We start from the raw sequence: 16,624 nt of genomic DNA, 5'->3' as shown, positions 1-16,624 counted from the left end.
GACATATGGGAAATGTGAACTAGTAACTATTTTGTGTGCCTTACAAGCAGATGCATTTAAATTCAGAAAAGTGCTATTTTTTTCAAATTTTCTCAAAATTTTGCACAAATAAACACTGAATATATCGACCAAATTTTACGACTAACATAAAGCCCAATGTGTCACGAGAAAACAATCTCAGAATCGCTTGACTAGGTTTAAGCATTCCCAAGTTATTACCACATAAATTGAAATCTGTCAGATTTGAAAAATGGGCTCTGAGCCCAAGGTCCAAACTAGGCTGCGTCCTTAAGGGGTTAAAGAGGTCGCCGTGAAGTGGCATGTGGGCTTATATACAATTTGATCAAAATGTTAACAAAGAACCTCACGTTCATGTTTATAAATTTTGTCTAGCCGCTTTAGATCAAAGTATATATTGTGGATGTGCGGTCCATGTCTAGCCTCTCACTAGTGAAATGCTGTGCTCGCAAGAGCTTACAATTTATGTGCCTGATCATTCTTGGAAAATCAAATACTGTGCCTTTATGACAGCTTAATTTGGATTCCCTAAACGCACGCTCCAACCATGCATCATCACTTTGATTTGATTTGCCCAATCACAGAAGTAACGAAGCTCTGCTGGATGGATTTCAACTAGGACAATGGTGCGGGTTGCAAGAAACAAAAGAAGTTCTGTTTTCATCCATGGACAAATCCAATTTCTTAATAAAACATTCATTTAACACATGAACTGTCACCTTCATTACACCCGTCATAGACTGCTTTCTACAATGCCATTCCATATGCCCGAATAACAAAGTCCAGCATGTTAACAACAGTTTATAAATATCTGATCCTTACTAGTGTAAAGGGCCGGACTTAGGGGTGTGCGACATGTGCCTTCGCACAGGGCCCATCACTCCAGCAGGTGGAAGGGGGCGCTGCGCGGGCGCAGGCTCCCTTCCCCTTTCCGCCCGGGCGCTTCTTCACTCAGTAGCCGTTGCTACCACTGTAGCAGCCATTTCGGCTGCTAGCGGCGACACCGGGCATGAAGGCGGTGGCGCCGCTAGCAGCCGCTGCTACTGCGGTAGCGACGGCACTATAGCAGAGCAGGGAGGTATCTCCCTGATCTGCTATCTACTAGCACCACTGTAGCTCCCTGAAGGAGCGGAATCCCCGTGTGGCCGGGGATTCCGCTCCTGGAGCGCTCCTTGATATCTCTGTCCATTTATGGACAGTGACATCAGGGGAAACGCCTGAAGCGGAATCCCCGTCCACAGCGTTGCAGACGCTGTGACCGGGGATTCCACTCCACGAGAAGCCAATGACGTCACTGTCCATAAATGGACAGACGTCAGGAGCTTCTCCTGGAGCGAAATCCCTAGTCACAGCATCGGCAACGCTGTGGGCGGGGATTCCGCTTCAGGAGTTTCCCCTGATGTCACGGTCCATATATGGACAGAGACATCAAGGAGCGGAATCCCCGGTCACACATGGATTCCGCTCCTTCAGGGAACTACAGTGGCACTATCTACAAGTGGGTTGTGGGCTTTGTGGCACTCCCTACCAGGGGGCTGTGTGGCACTCCCTACCAGGGGGCTGCGTGGCGCTCCCTACCAGGTGCTATCTACAAGGAGGCTGCGGGGCGCTATATACAAGGGGGCTGCGTGGCGCTATCTAATAGGGGGCTGTGTGGCGCTGCCTACAAGTGGCTGTGTGGCACAACCTACAGGGGGAATCTGTGAGTGGTGGGCTGATGGTCTGATGGTCATTTTACTGTGAGTATATAGTCACGATTACCCCAGCACTCACAAGAAAACAAGAAAATATATTGCAAGTTGAATAGATTTATTTTTTCACAAAGCCGTATATCATATTATTTCATATGTAATCAGCGTTTTATATGAATACAGGGGCGTCATCTATCCTAAGGCCGGCCCTGCTAGTGTATTATATAATAATAGCACGTCTTCAAGACACCTGCAAGGAGGTAGCTGTGCAAAGCACGTTCAGAGTCTCTATGTGACTACTTTCTTTGCAACTGAATCCACAAAACCTTTACAAAGCAAACACATTCACCACCATTATATAGGTGTACAAAGCAAGCAAAAGAAAAAAGGCTTAAATGTAAACCATTATGTCAAGAATTGAGCACTGAGCACAATATGTATCTTCACTTCATTTGCTTTGAAAAGCTTAATAATGAATGCTAATGACAGGAGGTGAAATGTCAGGACAAGAAATGTACAACCAGAAAATCTAGTTTTGCTCTTTCAAGATGAGCCCTGAGTGAAATAAAAACATTACGCTGATACACTTCAAGTTTCATCAAGTTTCTGAAATGTTTAAATTAAAGTTATTAAGGGTAACCTGTCCTCCATTTCCTTTAAAGCAATGTAAGAAAACAAGGAAATCTCCTCTAAGGCTGGGTTCACACGACCTATTTTCAGACGTAATGGAGGCGTTTTACGCCTTGAATTACGCCTGAAAAAACGCCCCTAAGACGCCTACAAACATCTGCCCATTGCTTTCAATAGGAATTACGATGTTCTGTTCCCACGAGCATTTATTTTACGCTTCACTGTCAAAAAACGGAGCGTAAAAAGAAGTAGCATGTCACTTCTTGAGGCGTTTTTTGGAGCTGATTTTCCATTGAACACTATGAAAAACGCCTCAAAAAATGCCTCAAAAAACGTCTGAAAAGAAGCCTCAAAAGAAGCTCCAAATTTCATTCTCAGCTTCAAAAACGCCAGAGGCTGTTTTCTCTGAAATCAGCTCCGTATTTTTCAGACGTTTTTTGTGAAGCGTGTGAACATACCCTAAGAGTCTGTGAGCGGAAGAAAAAAAAAAGCTAATTAGAAATAATTTTTCTTAAGAGCAATTAAAATGCAGTCTGATATCTTTAAAAATACTGCAGAACCCAGAGGAGTCTTGAAGACCTTAGGGCTCATCCACACACACGCTCCGGAATTGCAGCGTTTTTTTCTGGACAGAATTTTGGCCGGAAAAAACGCAGTAGAATACACTACAAGCATAGTTGGTGAGATTTAACAAATCTCATCCACATGCTGCGTAAAATTTCAGAGACCTGCGGTGCGTAATTTTCGGACCGCAGCATGTCAATTCCTGCTACGGAAAGTGTGCAGAATTGCTGCATTTTTCATAGGAGATGTCTCCATCTCCTAACATTGGGAAAAACGCAGCAATTTACGCAACATTTTCTTCGGCAAAAACTGCAGGAAATGGTGCGTTTTTTGCCGCAGCGGAAAGCCTTTCACTTTCAACGGAATTGCTGCAGAAATTTTCGACAGCAATTCCGTTGTGTGTGGACAAGCCCTTAGAGCAAAGACAAAGGGGACACGAGAAGATGACCAAATATTCTGTAGTCTACACTAGATCGCCACAAATAAGCGGTCATTGAGGCAAACAAGTTCAGGAGTATGAATCCTAATCTCTTAGCGCTAGGAACAAAAATACGTTATCGCCTTAAACCAAGTTTTTGAGACAATGCCACTATCATAAATCCAATATATCTCTATGGAGCACACATCTAGTGTCCAAAGTAATGTAATAGATACAACTTATAGAGGAGATAGGTAAATGGCAGTCCAGTGAAAACTTCACAGTGCTCTTAGAACCAAATGTACAGTATATTTTAAAACTCAGCCATATGTATGGTAAACCTTTACTTTCCCATTTTTCACTAACAGAAAGTTGTTATCATGTTATCATTATCTGCTATGTTAGAGAAACAGTGGAGCGGCAGACCGGTCCCTGGTCACTGTTCTACAAACCTGGTAGTCGGCGGCACACTTGCTAATCCTCCCCTCACCCTCCCATCCCTCTAAGTGCCATGTTGCTTTAACAATAGAGCTTAAGGGTGGGTTCGCATATATCAGTTGGGTCCCGCTAGTTTTTTGTTTTTTTAACCTGAGCTGGACACAACTAATAAAATTTTGCGCACTGGTCTGGCGTCTATTTCCGTGCTATAGTCGAACAGGAAAAAGCAATGTTTTTAGGGTTGGCAAAGGTAGACATCCGAATGGGAAAGAGTCTGATATTAGTTTCCCTCCGGCGCTTCTATACTACGCCAGATCACCGTATATATGGGAATGGGGCCGTAATTTCCTGTTTGGGTAAGATATTCAAGTTATTTTATTTCTGAGCAGGGAGAAGGTAAAGGGCTGTAGTAATTCAAGTCTCCTGCTACTCTGCCCCATACTGAAATAAATAGAGTGTGCAGCCTCCAAGTCAATGGAGCCAATAAACAGCATAGTGCACTTACTTTTTAAGTTCTAGAATATAAAACTGAATTTACTTGGTGAGGTGCATACCCTAAGAGGTTGTCAAGTGGGTTATTGGAGGGACAATTTGAAGAGCTATTTCAAGGAAACCTAAAACTATCATTTTAATAGTAAATTAATATTTTTAAAAAAAAATTCATACTAGACATGTAAATCGCTGGCTGCACTTATTTCTATATTATCCCACAATTCCATGCACAGCAGCACTCTCCTATGTGGGAAAGACCTACAGCATTAATCTTAAAGACTATGTACACCTTTGAAAACTATATATACACATACATACATATATACACACACACACACACTATATATATATATATATACACACACACACACACACACACACACACACACACACACACGCAGAGGATTGGAGCAGCACTGTGAACAAATGCCTGACTAGGCTGGTGCAAAGCTTCAAAAATAAAGGAGTGACCTCTCCTTATGTGTTAGATATCCAAAAAAGAGAACGTGAAGCAGCACTCAAATAAAGTGAAAATGCCTTCATAGAGGAGGTGAAACGTTGTGGTTCCATGTTGGATGAATAAATTCACTTTATTTGAGTGATGCTTCACGGTCTCTTTTTTGTATGTATATATATATATATATATTTACACAGTGTATCAGTGTGTTTGGTGTAACTTTGTGATTGCTTTTAATTAAAAATAATTTTTACTTTTTGAGATACAGCTGCTTTGTATCCTGCATAAAGAGCAGCTGAAATCTGTATCCGTTAGGTCAGCGGCACTAACAGATTCAGTGACTGTGGGTCTCTGACACGCAGGATCCACCGGTTATCGATCACATCTATGTTATGAACTTAGATGTGATCGATAACAGCTCGATCATGCATATCAAAGACACGCAGGACCCGCAGTCACTGAACACAGTGAATACAAAGCAGCGGCATCTGGAAAAAATGTTTTTAACAAAAAGCAAATACAAAAGTTACACCAAACACACTGATACACGGTTTTATTAAAAAAAATAATCATTTTCAAAAGGTGTACATAGCCTCTAAGCATCATGAGCCACATGGCAGAACTACGGTGGCACTAAAGCCGCATTTACACAGAACAATTTATTAGAACCACCAATAAACTATTTGTTATTTTGAAAAATTGTTCAGAGAATCTGCCAGACTTCATCAGTTCAATTATCACCCATATGCTGCCAATTTAAAATGCAAATTTGATTGTATAGGAGTATATACTGTAAATGTTTCTATGGGCTGCATGTGTATTTAAAAATGCCGCCACTGAAAATAACGTTTTTTTTTAATGTAGGCATGATTGTGTTCAATAATGATGCTTCTGACTTTTTGATAATTGACACGGTTTAATTATCAATACAATTGTTAGGAAACAAATGAATTGTAACAATAATAGTCCAGTGTAAATGAGCCTTTACACAACTAAACAGTAGGGGGGAGCTGAGGGAGGAAAGTGACTAAGCATAACAATTCAGGTTTGTAGGACGTTCAGTGGCTGTGGAAAGCTGGGTGACAGGACTCGAATGTCTGCCATTTATGGTTGTCAACTTTGGAAATTCAGCTTCTGATGGATAAAAGTAACTAAAAAATGGCTGTATGCCTTATATAAAAATGTCACACAAGACAACAACTCAAGAGCTTACAATGTATAGAAATAACACTATAGAATATACATTGCACAGGTAACCATCCTGTGATCACGAGCTGTATGAGAGGGTACCTATACTTAAAAGTCACGACGATACTTGTCTCACACGTATGACATACCAGGACTCCCACACAGTATTCTAAACCGACAAACTGTATTTTAATTTTGGTTTGAACAATTTCCACATTTTTGTTAGTGTAAAGAGGACATAGGAACACCTTTCATACACCTGCAGCCACACAGGAGATTGCGTTTTCTTAGTGTCGATTTCAGGTGGAACGACAAATTCCTTTTTGTCAAGAAATTGCGGTTTAATAAATACGACTTCGGTAAATGTTTGACAGGATACTGGGGCTTAGTTCTGTAGTCAGATTCAGTGGCTTGCCCGCTTCCTGGGCATAAGTTTACACTATTGCCAGATGCTGACTCATGATACCAGAAACAGCCAAAGGTTTTCCTGTAGCAACAGGAGCGGACAGAAAGGAAACCAATGTTTTCTGTCACTGATAAATTAGTTAAGAAACATGTTCAGATGGTGAAATGACATGAAAATCAAGTTGGAACAATAAACTCCATGTAAGAGCAGCACATGGTACTACATATACACACTATATCAATATGATATTAGCATATATGAGCATGGTAATGTGTTCTGTAGGGAATGCTGACTGTGCACATGGACAGCTACTTGGATGTAACGCTACAATCAGCACAATGATAGCGGACTACGATCTATAATCACTAGAGGAAGGAATGAAAGAACGTTATCGGAAATTTATGGGTTCCAATTGGTTTGAAAAAGATCACCCTTTGTTGAAGGCGCTCCTGCACTAGTGTGGAAGATTTAGCTGAATCCCCAGTTATGGAAGAATCTCTCGGTGGGTAGGAAATATAAATAGTTTTATTTCCTAAAACAGACATGTGTGATGAACAACATAGGTCTCTATAGTGGTACGGGAAGCTACGCGTTTCGACCTAGGACTAAGTTCTTCATCAGGCTTATCAAGTGAAGCCTGATGAAATAAAGCTATTTATATTTCCTACCCACCGAGAGACTCTTTCATAAAAGGGGATTCTGCTAAATCTTCCAAGCAAGTGCAGGAGCGCCTTCAACAAAGAGTGATCGTTTTTTCAAACCATTTTGAACCTCTTCACCACATCGGCTCCCACTGACTTCTCAGCCACCGGTGTTCACTCAAAGGGCCAGCAGACTGCCTAAGTACGGAGCACCAAGGCTCCATATGCTTGATGATCGAGTTGTGCCGACCACCTAGCACAACTCCAAAAGGTGAGTGTATTTCTCACACATACACCCGTGTTATCACTATCCACCCTGCACCTACGGTATCACCCCAGAGGAGTGCTCTGTGTCTGTTTTCTTTTTTTCCCCATATTACTGTCATATTGGAAACTTATGATATTTCAAGCCATGGGCTCTTGCAATTTAAAAAAAAATAAAAAACGTAAGTCGGTGCTGAGCATGTTGAGAGTCTGTACAGCCATTTGGCCTACTACTGCAAAAACCAAAAAATTCTCATAAAAAGGTTTTGTATGTAAAATAGTCCAAAAACATGTTCCATAATATCCTTCTCTAACACACCACACTTAAAGGATTATTCCCATCAAAGAGTGATATTCCCATCATAGTGATAGCATATGCCCTCACATTCTTACTGTGGGGGACAGACTGCTGGGACCCCCACTGAACCTGAGACTGTATAATCGGTGTTGCAGTTCACTGCAGTAATTGACCGGGTGCGCTGCTGTGCAGGTAAAACTGTGAAAGGGCTGCAGAGTTAAACCAAAAGCTCCATCCCTTCGTTCTCAGTATTTGTGGGATTTCCAGGAGTGAAAGCATGTCCTAGCAAAATGCCATCACTTTCTGTAATGGGAATACCCCTGTAAAAATATACAAGTATCTTCTTCCCAGTTACTAAACTACAAGATACTTTGGAAGAAAACCTGGCACTCCAAAGTTTGGAGTGCCAGGTTTTCTTCCAAAATACTACGGAGTTGAACCCTACCTGAGTACCCTTCTATACTGAGCGCCGTGGTTTCTTCGATAATAAACTACAAGATACACCTGTACCTTGTAGATGACATTGAGGTCAGAGAATGCGAGTTCTACGAGGAATGTTATATGGCACCATGCATTAGCAACGTCTAAATCAGCTGAACACAAAGTGATGATGGACATACGAAGAAGATGAGAGGCCACCAGACCAAAAAGGCCTTGAAAAAACAGAGAAGCCAGTATGGCTGCAACAGAGCAAACATGTATAATGATAGTTCTGAAGCTTAGATTGACATGTCCATTAACAGAATGATAGGCTGAAATGCAGCTACACCATAAGTGGAGGGAATATTGGGAGAACAAGTGTACAAATGTTTTTTTATGGTTTTTTTTTTCTATTTGTTCAGTCTTACCAGGTAGACTGTTATGACTAAAATGTATTTCACAATCACCAAGTCAAAAACAAGTCACAAAATAATTCAGACAAAAAAAAAGATACAATTTAGATGATCTACATATTTTGTACATGCAAATTCATAATTCTTGAGGACAAACTGCTCTCTATACACTAGAACTACCACAAATGCTATTCTGTCCACAAGCACCGTTTAAAAAAAAAATAATTCTGCGTTTTATGAAAGAGTGCACCATAAAATACACACATCGTAAATAAGTGCCAACAGACACATTAGAACCCTTTTTTCGTTTCTTAAACATGAAAACTACTTTACACACTCAAAAAAAGCAAGAGATTCAATTATTAAAGGTTAAAGAGTAACTGTACGCTAAAAAATATATGTCCAAGAGACATATCAAAAGTTTTGATCGATCGGGTTCCGAGATCTGAGACCCACACTGTCTTTGAAACTAAGGTGCAGAAGCGCTCAACTGTGATCGGCACTCCTTCTTAGGGTGAAGACGGGTCACATAGAACGTCTATGAGTGCAGGGTACTTGGCAACTTGCTTCACGCAATGATGGATGGCTAACCACTCCGTTGTAGGACAGATTCTAGGGCACGCTCACTGATACACGGGCACATCCCTATAAAATGCAAGAGCGCTTGACCTTTTGGCTAGCGGCTCATCCAAATTAGTTTACTTCCTGCCTGTTACTCGCCAACATTAGTACACATGCTTGGAGTCTCCTGCTTGTCACCCACCGATGCTTCAAACCCACTTTAACTCTGGGTACTCGAGTGTGCCGTCTGGCACCAAATAGTAACAACCCTGCTGACTTACGGGGCACCCCATGCACTAAACCATGTTAGACAGGAACAACCACCTTATAAATACTAAGCGCCCCTAGCATGAGGACGCAGCGCGGCACGTTCGTAATGTCCTCAGTCTTTTAAATCCTGCTGCAATACCCTAACCAACATGGCTGTTTCTCCCAGCGCCACATGGCTTAAAGGTACAAAAATACAAACAACACACAGCAAATATAAACATCTGTCACAGCTTCATATATTCCTCCAAAAACTGCACTTCTGAGGAAGGAAAAGCAGGTTAGCTTATCAACGTACAGCATTTTAAAGAGACAGTGCAGAACACAAATACGCCATATTCTGGTACAATAAATATGACGCAACATAGAATAACTTATGGGATGGGGATCATCCCCACATTCTAACACCTTCCCCCAGTTTAATTGGTGCTGTCTTCAGGACCACCACAACGGAACACCCAATACATTCTTTTACGTTTGTGGCTACAACAAACTGCAGATTACATTACAGATTACCTTTGCTTTAGCCTCCGTTTTGCTGTAGTCGGGACATTGGCTCCATATCCATATGAAAACAAAACCCTTTCAGCTTCAGCTTCATCTTCCACTGTATACGGAAAAAATAAGGCGAATAATAATATTGGTTTACGCCCAAATTCGTAATAACTTTTACTTTGCATATATTCACATAACAATATAATAATGTACTATTTACATGCTAAAATAAAATGCAGTGTAGTTCGATTAAAAGACAGCAGCTGCAAGGAAGCAGCATTGCTAATATGCATACAAATGTCCACATAGACTGCTACATGATAGTATACAATAATAAAGATCCATATCAGTCAGACCCCGCAAGCACCACTCGTCTTATTGTATGATAACACAGGTAAATATCTAAACTCAGTGATTTTGGTTTCTCCTACAAAGCCTGACATTGTGGATTTAGCTTACAGCCCCATAGAAATTAAGTTGCCCACCACATCTGCAGATAGAATTATAATGTCTACAGTCAACTTTAGGCTCTGTTCACACTTGGGCTACGGCGTACCATCAGGTTTTTTTGTCAGCTTTCTTCAATTTTAGACAGCAAAAATAGCACAGTCTGGACTGCTATTTTTGCCATCAAAAATACCTCCGTAATGTGTTTTCACTTGGTTTAATTCATCAAGTTACACCATTTTCTGTGACCGTCTTTAATGATACATCCTGTTTAATGGATAACAATCCAATTTCTCTAATATCTCTGCTGTGTATACAAAGGCATGAGTGAATGAAAATATAAGAGAAAAAAATAATGAAAACTTGCTTTGTGCAGACTGAATTATGACATCATCCAATTCCTGTTCCAACTTTTCATATGTCTCCAGTCTTGCTCGTTGTTCAGAACTCTGAGCCTGAAGCTCTGTAACTCGCTTTTCTGTGGCGGCTTGAAGAGCGTAAAATTCCTTTGTTAAAACCTGGGAGAGATAAAACATTGGATTTAAAAAATCGATTTCCTATTAACAATGGATTCACATTATTTACCTAAAGTAATGTAGCCTGTTCATGATGTCAGCATTCTTATCATCCAGAAAAAAAACCAGTCCTAACTTATTCAAGCTAGAGTTTCCTTCTCTATAGTCTACGTGTTATTCTACTCTACATAAAACCCTGATGATTATTCATAAGTCATGCAGAATAAAAAAAATCCCTCTTTGGTTAAAAGTCCTTAAGTTGGCGACAGACTTGACATAGTGGTCAGTTAAGCACTTGTTCAGACCACCACTATTTCTCTAAACTCCACCATAAACATGTATGTTCGGATAACCATGTATGTAGATTTTGATGGGAAGAGGGAAATAAGATGCCACCAGACACCTCTGGCAGAAGATTATCTCCCGAAAAAACCAAGGATCTCATTTCTTGCCTGACACCTGCAGTTGGGAAACAGTCTGGAGATCCCCAGACACATGATTGTCGGTGGGTTTGGCCAACTTTTATCTCAAGCAATGGCCAGCCTTAGGTGTGAAGCTACCTAGGGACAACATATGCGTAGAGGTTGTATGTTCTTGCATTGCAAAGTGGATTTCCTCCAACACTCCAAAAACATATGATAGGTCAATTAGTTTCTGTAAAAAATGATCTCGTGTGTGTGTGTATAACATAACGAGATTAGGTTGTGAGCCTCAGTGGGGACATGGTCTAATTTTAACGATTGGTATTATTTGGCTGCTTATGAAATTGTCCCTAGTGTGTGGGTCGGAAAACTAATAGAAAAAGTTAGTCAGTAATCCCAATTGGGGACAGGGACTGATGTGAATGGTAACAATCTGTACAGTGCTGCAGAATACGTAGCTCGCTATAAAAGCAACAGGCAGTAAGTAAATAAAAACATAATTTATATCAGCGTAGCATATTTTGTTATGATATCAGTGGTTGTTATGATTCATAGGTACGGATAGAAATTATTGAAGCTGTCTTCAGTTTTGGCAAAGATCCTGCAGTGGCTAAGGATCTGCTGGGCCATATTTACTTTATTTTTTTTATTTCAATTTTTTTTATTTTCAACATAGAAAGTAAGGATACAGAAGGGAAAAAAGGGGAGACAAGGGTACAAAAACAAAATCTGGGCACAATGCGAAATGTCCACAGTTAACTCTACAAGTCTGATTGATTTCCAAAATTGGCCACTATTTCGAAATACTTCTCTCATCTACCAGTGTTAATATATATAGACATGCATCCGAAATTAATATCTCTTTCCGACATTTCCCATTACCCTCCTGTCACCCCCCAGCAGTAGACCATCTGTGACGATAGTCAAGACTCAGATTACAGAAAAAGAACGATAAAAAGGAAAGAAAGAAGGAAAACAGAGAAGATTAAAAGATATGAGGGAAGAGGGGAGTCTTCTCTCCCAGCTCTCTCTCCCCCCCCCCCCCGCAGCACGTATCTACAAACCAAATATTCTAAGAGCTCCCAGCATCATTTCCCACTTGTTCACCCATGGCTTCTTTGTACCTGTCTGAGCTGCAAAATTCAAGCCAGTAGAACCATGTTTTCCGGAATCTACCTGCTTGTTCAGGAGAGTAATGGAGCAACTCCTCCATTCTCCGAATATCTTGTACCCGCTTCAACCATTGTCTAATCGATGGAGGCTAAGAGGACTGCCATTTCGCTGGAATACATGCTTTAGCTGCATTTAACAAGTGTCTCACCAGCGATTTCTTATACGTCTCTATGGAGATGTCATGATGGTGTAAGAAAATCCACGCCGGATCGTCCCCCAGGGTGAGTCCCGTAATCTCAAATATGACGTCTTGTACTTCTGTCCAAAAGGAGCGCAGACTGTCACAGCCCCAGAATATATGTAGTAGTGTACCTTCTTCCCTGCCACATCTCCAACATAAATGAGAGACCTCAGGAAACATTTTGTGAAGTGCATGTGGGACTCTGTACCACCGGGATAATATTTTATAATTCGTTTCTTGATAAGCATTACTAATAGACGCTTTATGTGAAAGGAGCATGACCTTCTCTTTTTGTTCTTGCGTTAGGGAGATCTGGAGATCACGCTCCCATTTCCCGATAAACGGTGGTGTGAAATCTTCTACCGGAGAAATCAGTATACCATAAATTTTTGACAATGCTCGTTTCACATGTCCCGTCTGGGAACACATTGTTTCAAACTGGGTTAGTCTGCGATCGTAAGCCGTAGGATCCGGTATATGAGCCAAGTAGTGAGATAGCTGTAAGGTCTGCCACTGCGATGCTACCGGCATACCCTCGGGTTCAGCGAGTTCTCTCTCACGTAGCCAAATCGCCTGTCTACGAAAGTGACTAATCCTAAAATGACCCTCTTGAAGCCAGGTCTTAAATGTCACTTCTGATAATCCTGGACCAAATTCTGGTGTCCCCAGGACCGGCGCGAGCGGCGAAGGGGTCGATGAAACCCCTTCCCCGCACCCTCCTGAATACCTGTAGTGTTGGATATATAGTAGGGTGGTCCCTCATGGATTTTAGGTGAGACATAGGTATCCATGGCAAGCACTTCAGTGGGATATCCGTAAAGCCTTGTTCCACATTTATCCAATCTTTAAGAAAAGCATGGCGGCACCAGTCGACTATCCTAGTCAGGTGTATGGCCTGATAATATTGCTCTACATCAGGCAGCCCAATCCCTCCCCGCCGCTTGGCAAGCACTAGAATTCTCCTCTGTAATCTCGGCGGTTTATCTGCCCATACAAAGGAAGTGATGTATTGATATACGGTTTTAAAAAAGGACGTAGGCAATTTAATTGGTAACGCCTGCATCGGGTATAGGAATCTGGGTAACACATTCATCTTAATAATACTCACTCTCCCGAACCATGAGAACATCCCCCCTGTCCAGCGAGCCAAATCAGTTTTCAATGTTTGTAACAAAGGTAGGAAGTTTAGCTGGAATGTCCGATCTATATTGGCCGGCAATTGGATACCCAGGTATTTGATCGATTCCCGCGCCCATCTAAAGGAAAAACTAGCCCGTAGGGAATTCTCTAGATCCTGTGGAATATGTAACATCATCGCCTCCGACTTCTGAAAGTTGATTTTCAGGTTGAACATTTGGCCATACTCTCGAAATTCCTTCATGAGATTCGGCATTGAAATGTGAGAAGAGGTCACAAAAAATAGCAGATCATCTGCATAAGCCGCCACCTTGAAACCTTTACCCCTCATGGTTACGCCACTCACATTAACATTGCCTCTGATCTTACATAGAAAAGGTTCCAGAGCTAAGGCGAAAAGCAGGGGTGAAAGAGGGCATCCCTGTCTTGTCCCGTTATGAATCATAAACGGGGAAGAATAAGTACCATTCACTCTCACCGAAGCCGACGAGTACAGTGCCCCCACCCAGGAGCGCATGTTAGGTCCTAATCCCAGATGTTCCAGCGTTCCAAATAAAAATGGCCACCCAACTCGGTCAAAAGCCTTTTCCGCATCTGTGGATAAGATGACAGCCGGGCTCCTTTGTGAGTTGACCCAATAGACAAGGTTGAGAGCCTTAGTCGTATTATCTCTCGCTTCCCTTGACGGGATGAAGCCTTTTTGGTCTCCGTGAATTACGGTAGTCATCAATGGAGCTAGCCGATTCGCCAATATTTTGGAAAACAATTTCAGATCTACATTGAGTAATGAAATCAGTCTATAGCTAGCACATGAGGAGGGATCCTTGCCATCCTTCGGGATAACCACTATGGTAGCCCTCAAAGAATCTGGGGGAACCGAGCTGCCCGATGATATCTCGTTAAACGCTCCCAAAAAGCCATCTGCTAACTGATCTAGGAACATTTTATAATAACCAACCGTCAGTCCATCCGGACCTGGGGCCTTACCCTTTTTTGTATCCTGCAATGCTCCAGAAAGTTCTTCATGAGTGATTGGATGATCTAAAGTGTCACATGCATCATCAGGTAGTCGTGGGAAACCTGAGGATGATATATATTAATGTATGGCTACCTTAGTTGGAGGAGAATGAGGTGTTAATTGGTATAGGGAGGAGTAGAATTCCTGAAAGGATCGAGCGATCTCCCTCGGAGAGGTTATCTTTACCCCTGTATGGGAAGTAATATGAGGGACATAAGCTGAAGCTCTCTGGGTTCTTAAAGCATTTGCCAGTATTTTCCCCGGTTTATTTCCATATTCATAAAATATTTTTCCGACACTTAACTAATGTGGCTTTAGCCTTGACTTCATAAAGAGCTCTAAGTTCTTCTCGGAGAGACAACAAGACTCCCCTTGTTTCTGATGTCTGGCACTGTTTATGTTTGACCTCTACTTCACTAATCTTAGTCAACAGGTCACTCGTTTTTGCCGCTCTCTCTCTCTTGAGCCGCGCCCCCCACTTGATGAAAAAACCTCTTATGTAGCATTTATGGGCCTCCCATAATATGAGCGGGTTTGCCACCGATCCAGTATTGGTGGCGAAGTAGAGCTCCAGTTCACGGCGAATTTCAGATTGAGCCTCAGGGTGTTAAAGTAAAAACTCATTGAGTTTCCACCGACCTTGTGCCTGTGAGGGCGGAGCGAAAGAGAGGGAGAGCGCAATTGGCGAATGATCCGACAAAGGAGATGTGTGAATGTCTGCCCCCCCTACCCTATCTAGATGGAAATGACTGATGAAAAAATAGTCTGTTCTAGAGAACATATCATGAGTTGCTGAGTAATATGAGTAATCCCTCGCTCCCGGGTACAGAGTCCTCCATACGTCCACTAGTTGGTGATCATGGATAATTTTCCTAATGGCGCTGAGTTGAGAGTAAGGAAGATGGGATGCACCCCTTGAGACGTCCAGGTGAGGTTCCATTGCTACATTAAAGTCTCCTCCAACTATAATCATGCCTTCCCCAAAAGTCTGGAGCTGTTCCAAATCTGCCGCTAGAGCGGCTGACTGTCCCGTGTTCGGTAAGTAGAAGTTAGCTAGTGTGACTACCTGTGAGAATAGAGTGCCCTTGACAAACCGAAATCTACCCTGAGGGTCTGCCAGAGAATCCGTGAAGATCCACGGTACATGTTGTGCAATGAGAATACTCACACCCCTAGATCTGGAGTCCTCTGAGCAACCATGATAGCAATATGGAAAAAGTCTATTGGAAAACCGTGGTACCTTATCTTTCCGGAAGTGTGTTTCCTGAAGAAACGCCACCTGAGTTTTAAGTCTCCACAGTTCAGCAAGAATCATGGAGCGCTTCTCCGGTGTCCTCAGACCTCGGACATTGTAGGAGAGCAACTTCGTATCCGTGTTCATGGTTCCCAAGTGCTGCGAGGGAAGAAACCGAAGGGAGGAAAGAGAAAGAAGGAAAGAAAAGAAGACAACAATAGAAATCAAAGACAGATAAGTATATAAAGAAAAACATGGAAATCTCTAAGGAATGTTAAAGAAACCGAGGATACTCAGCCAGCGAGACACCTCGGAGGGAATACCTATAGGGGAGAGTTGGTAAGGAATCTAAGGAAGTGGAGACCACCTCCCGTGTAGTTATCTGTAAATAGTACACTTTTCAGCTAACCCAAACACCCACCTCCAAGCTCTATTAGTAATGTACCAGGGGGAGCAATGAAGTGATGCAACTTCAAAACTTGTAACAATAAAAGGTAAAAACCCAGCTCCGAAGGAATCTCAAACCACTTCTCAGCCCTGACTAACCCGCCTCCGCCAATAGGCCTATAAACTCCACACAGAGCCTAACCCCCTGTACCAGCTCTTGCAGCGACCCTCGTGATAACATAAGGCCCCTTCACCCTTTGCAATGAAATCCTGGAATTTCTCTCGTCCCTAGAGGGTGTTTATGAAACGTATACCGTTACTCAACACAAACATCTCCATATTCAATAAGTCCCAACCAATAAATCCTAACTCAACTATGTGGCATAATCCTATGCATATCCCATCGAATGACGCACCATGATCCCTGAGGTCCGCATTATCCAGCTGCG

At 42.1% G+C, this 16,624-nt stretch overlaps 1 protein-coding gene across 2 annotated transcripts in view; it reads right to left on the bottom strand.

The window, feature by feature from the left end:
* Positions 1–16,624, bottom strand: part of PIBF1 (progesterone immunomodulatory binding factor 1) — a 179,883-nt gene that overhangs the window by 86,380 nt on the left and 76,879 nt on the right. The window contains exons 12-14 of one of the 2 annotated variants that reach the window (XM_075850252.1): positions 15,795–15,947; positions 10,476–10,626; positions 9,683–9,773 (exon numbers count right to left, since the gene is read on the bottom strand). In XM_075850252.1, the coding sequence (XP_075706367.1) occupies positions 9,683–9,773; positions 10,476–10,626; positions 15,795–15,947 (395 nt within the window). The remainder of the gene's footprint in view (positions 1–9,682; positions 9,774–10,475; positions 10,627–15,794; positions 15,948–16,624) is intronic. The other variant, XM_075850253.1, reaches the window with a different exon arrangement.

The sequence above is a fragment of the Rhinoderma darwinii genome, chromosome 2 (genome assembly GCF_050947455.1).
Source record: "Rhinoderma darwinii isolate aRhiDar2 chromosome 2, aRhiDar2.hap1, whole genome shotgun sequence".
Classification (NCBI taxonomy): Eukaryota; Metazoa; Chordata; class Amphibia; order Anura; family Rhinodermatidae; genus Rhinoderma; species Rhinoderma darwinii.
This window is presented reverse-complemented; position numbering and strand designations above follow the sequence as displayed.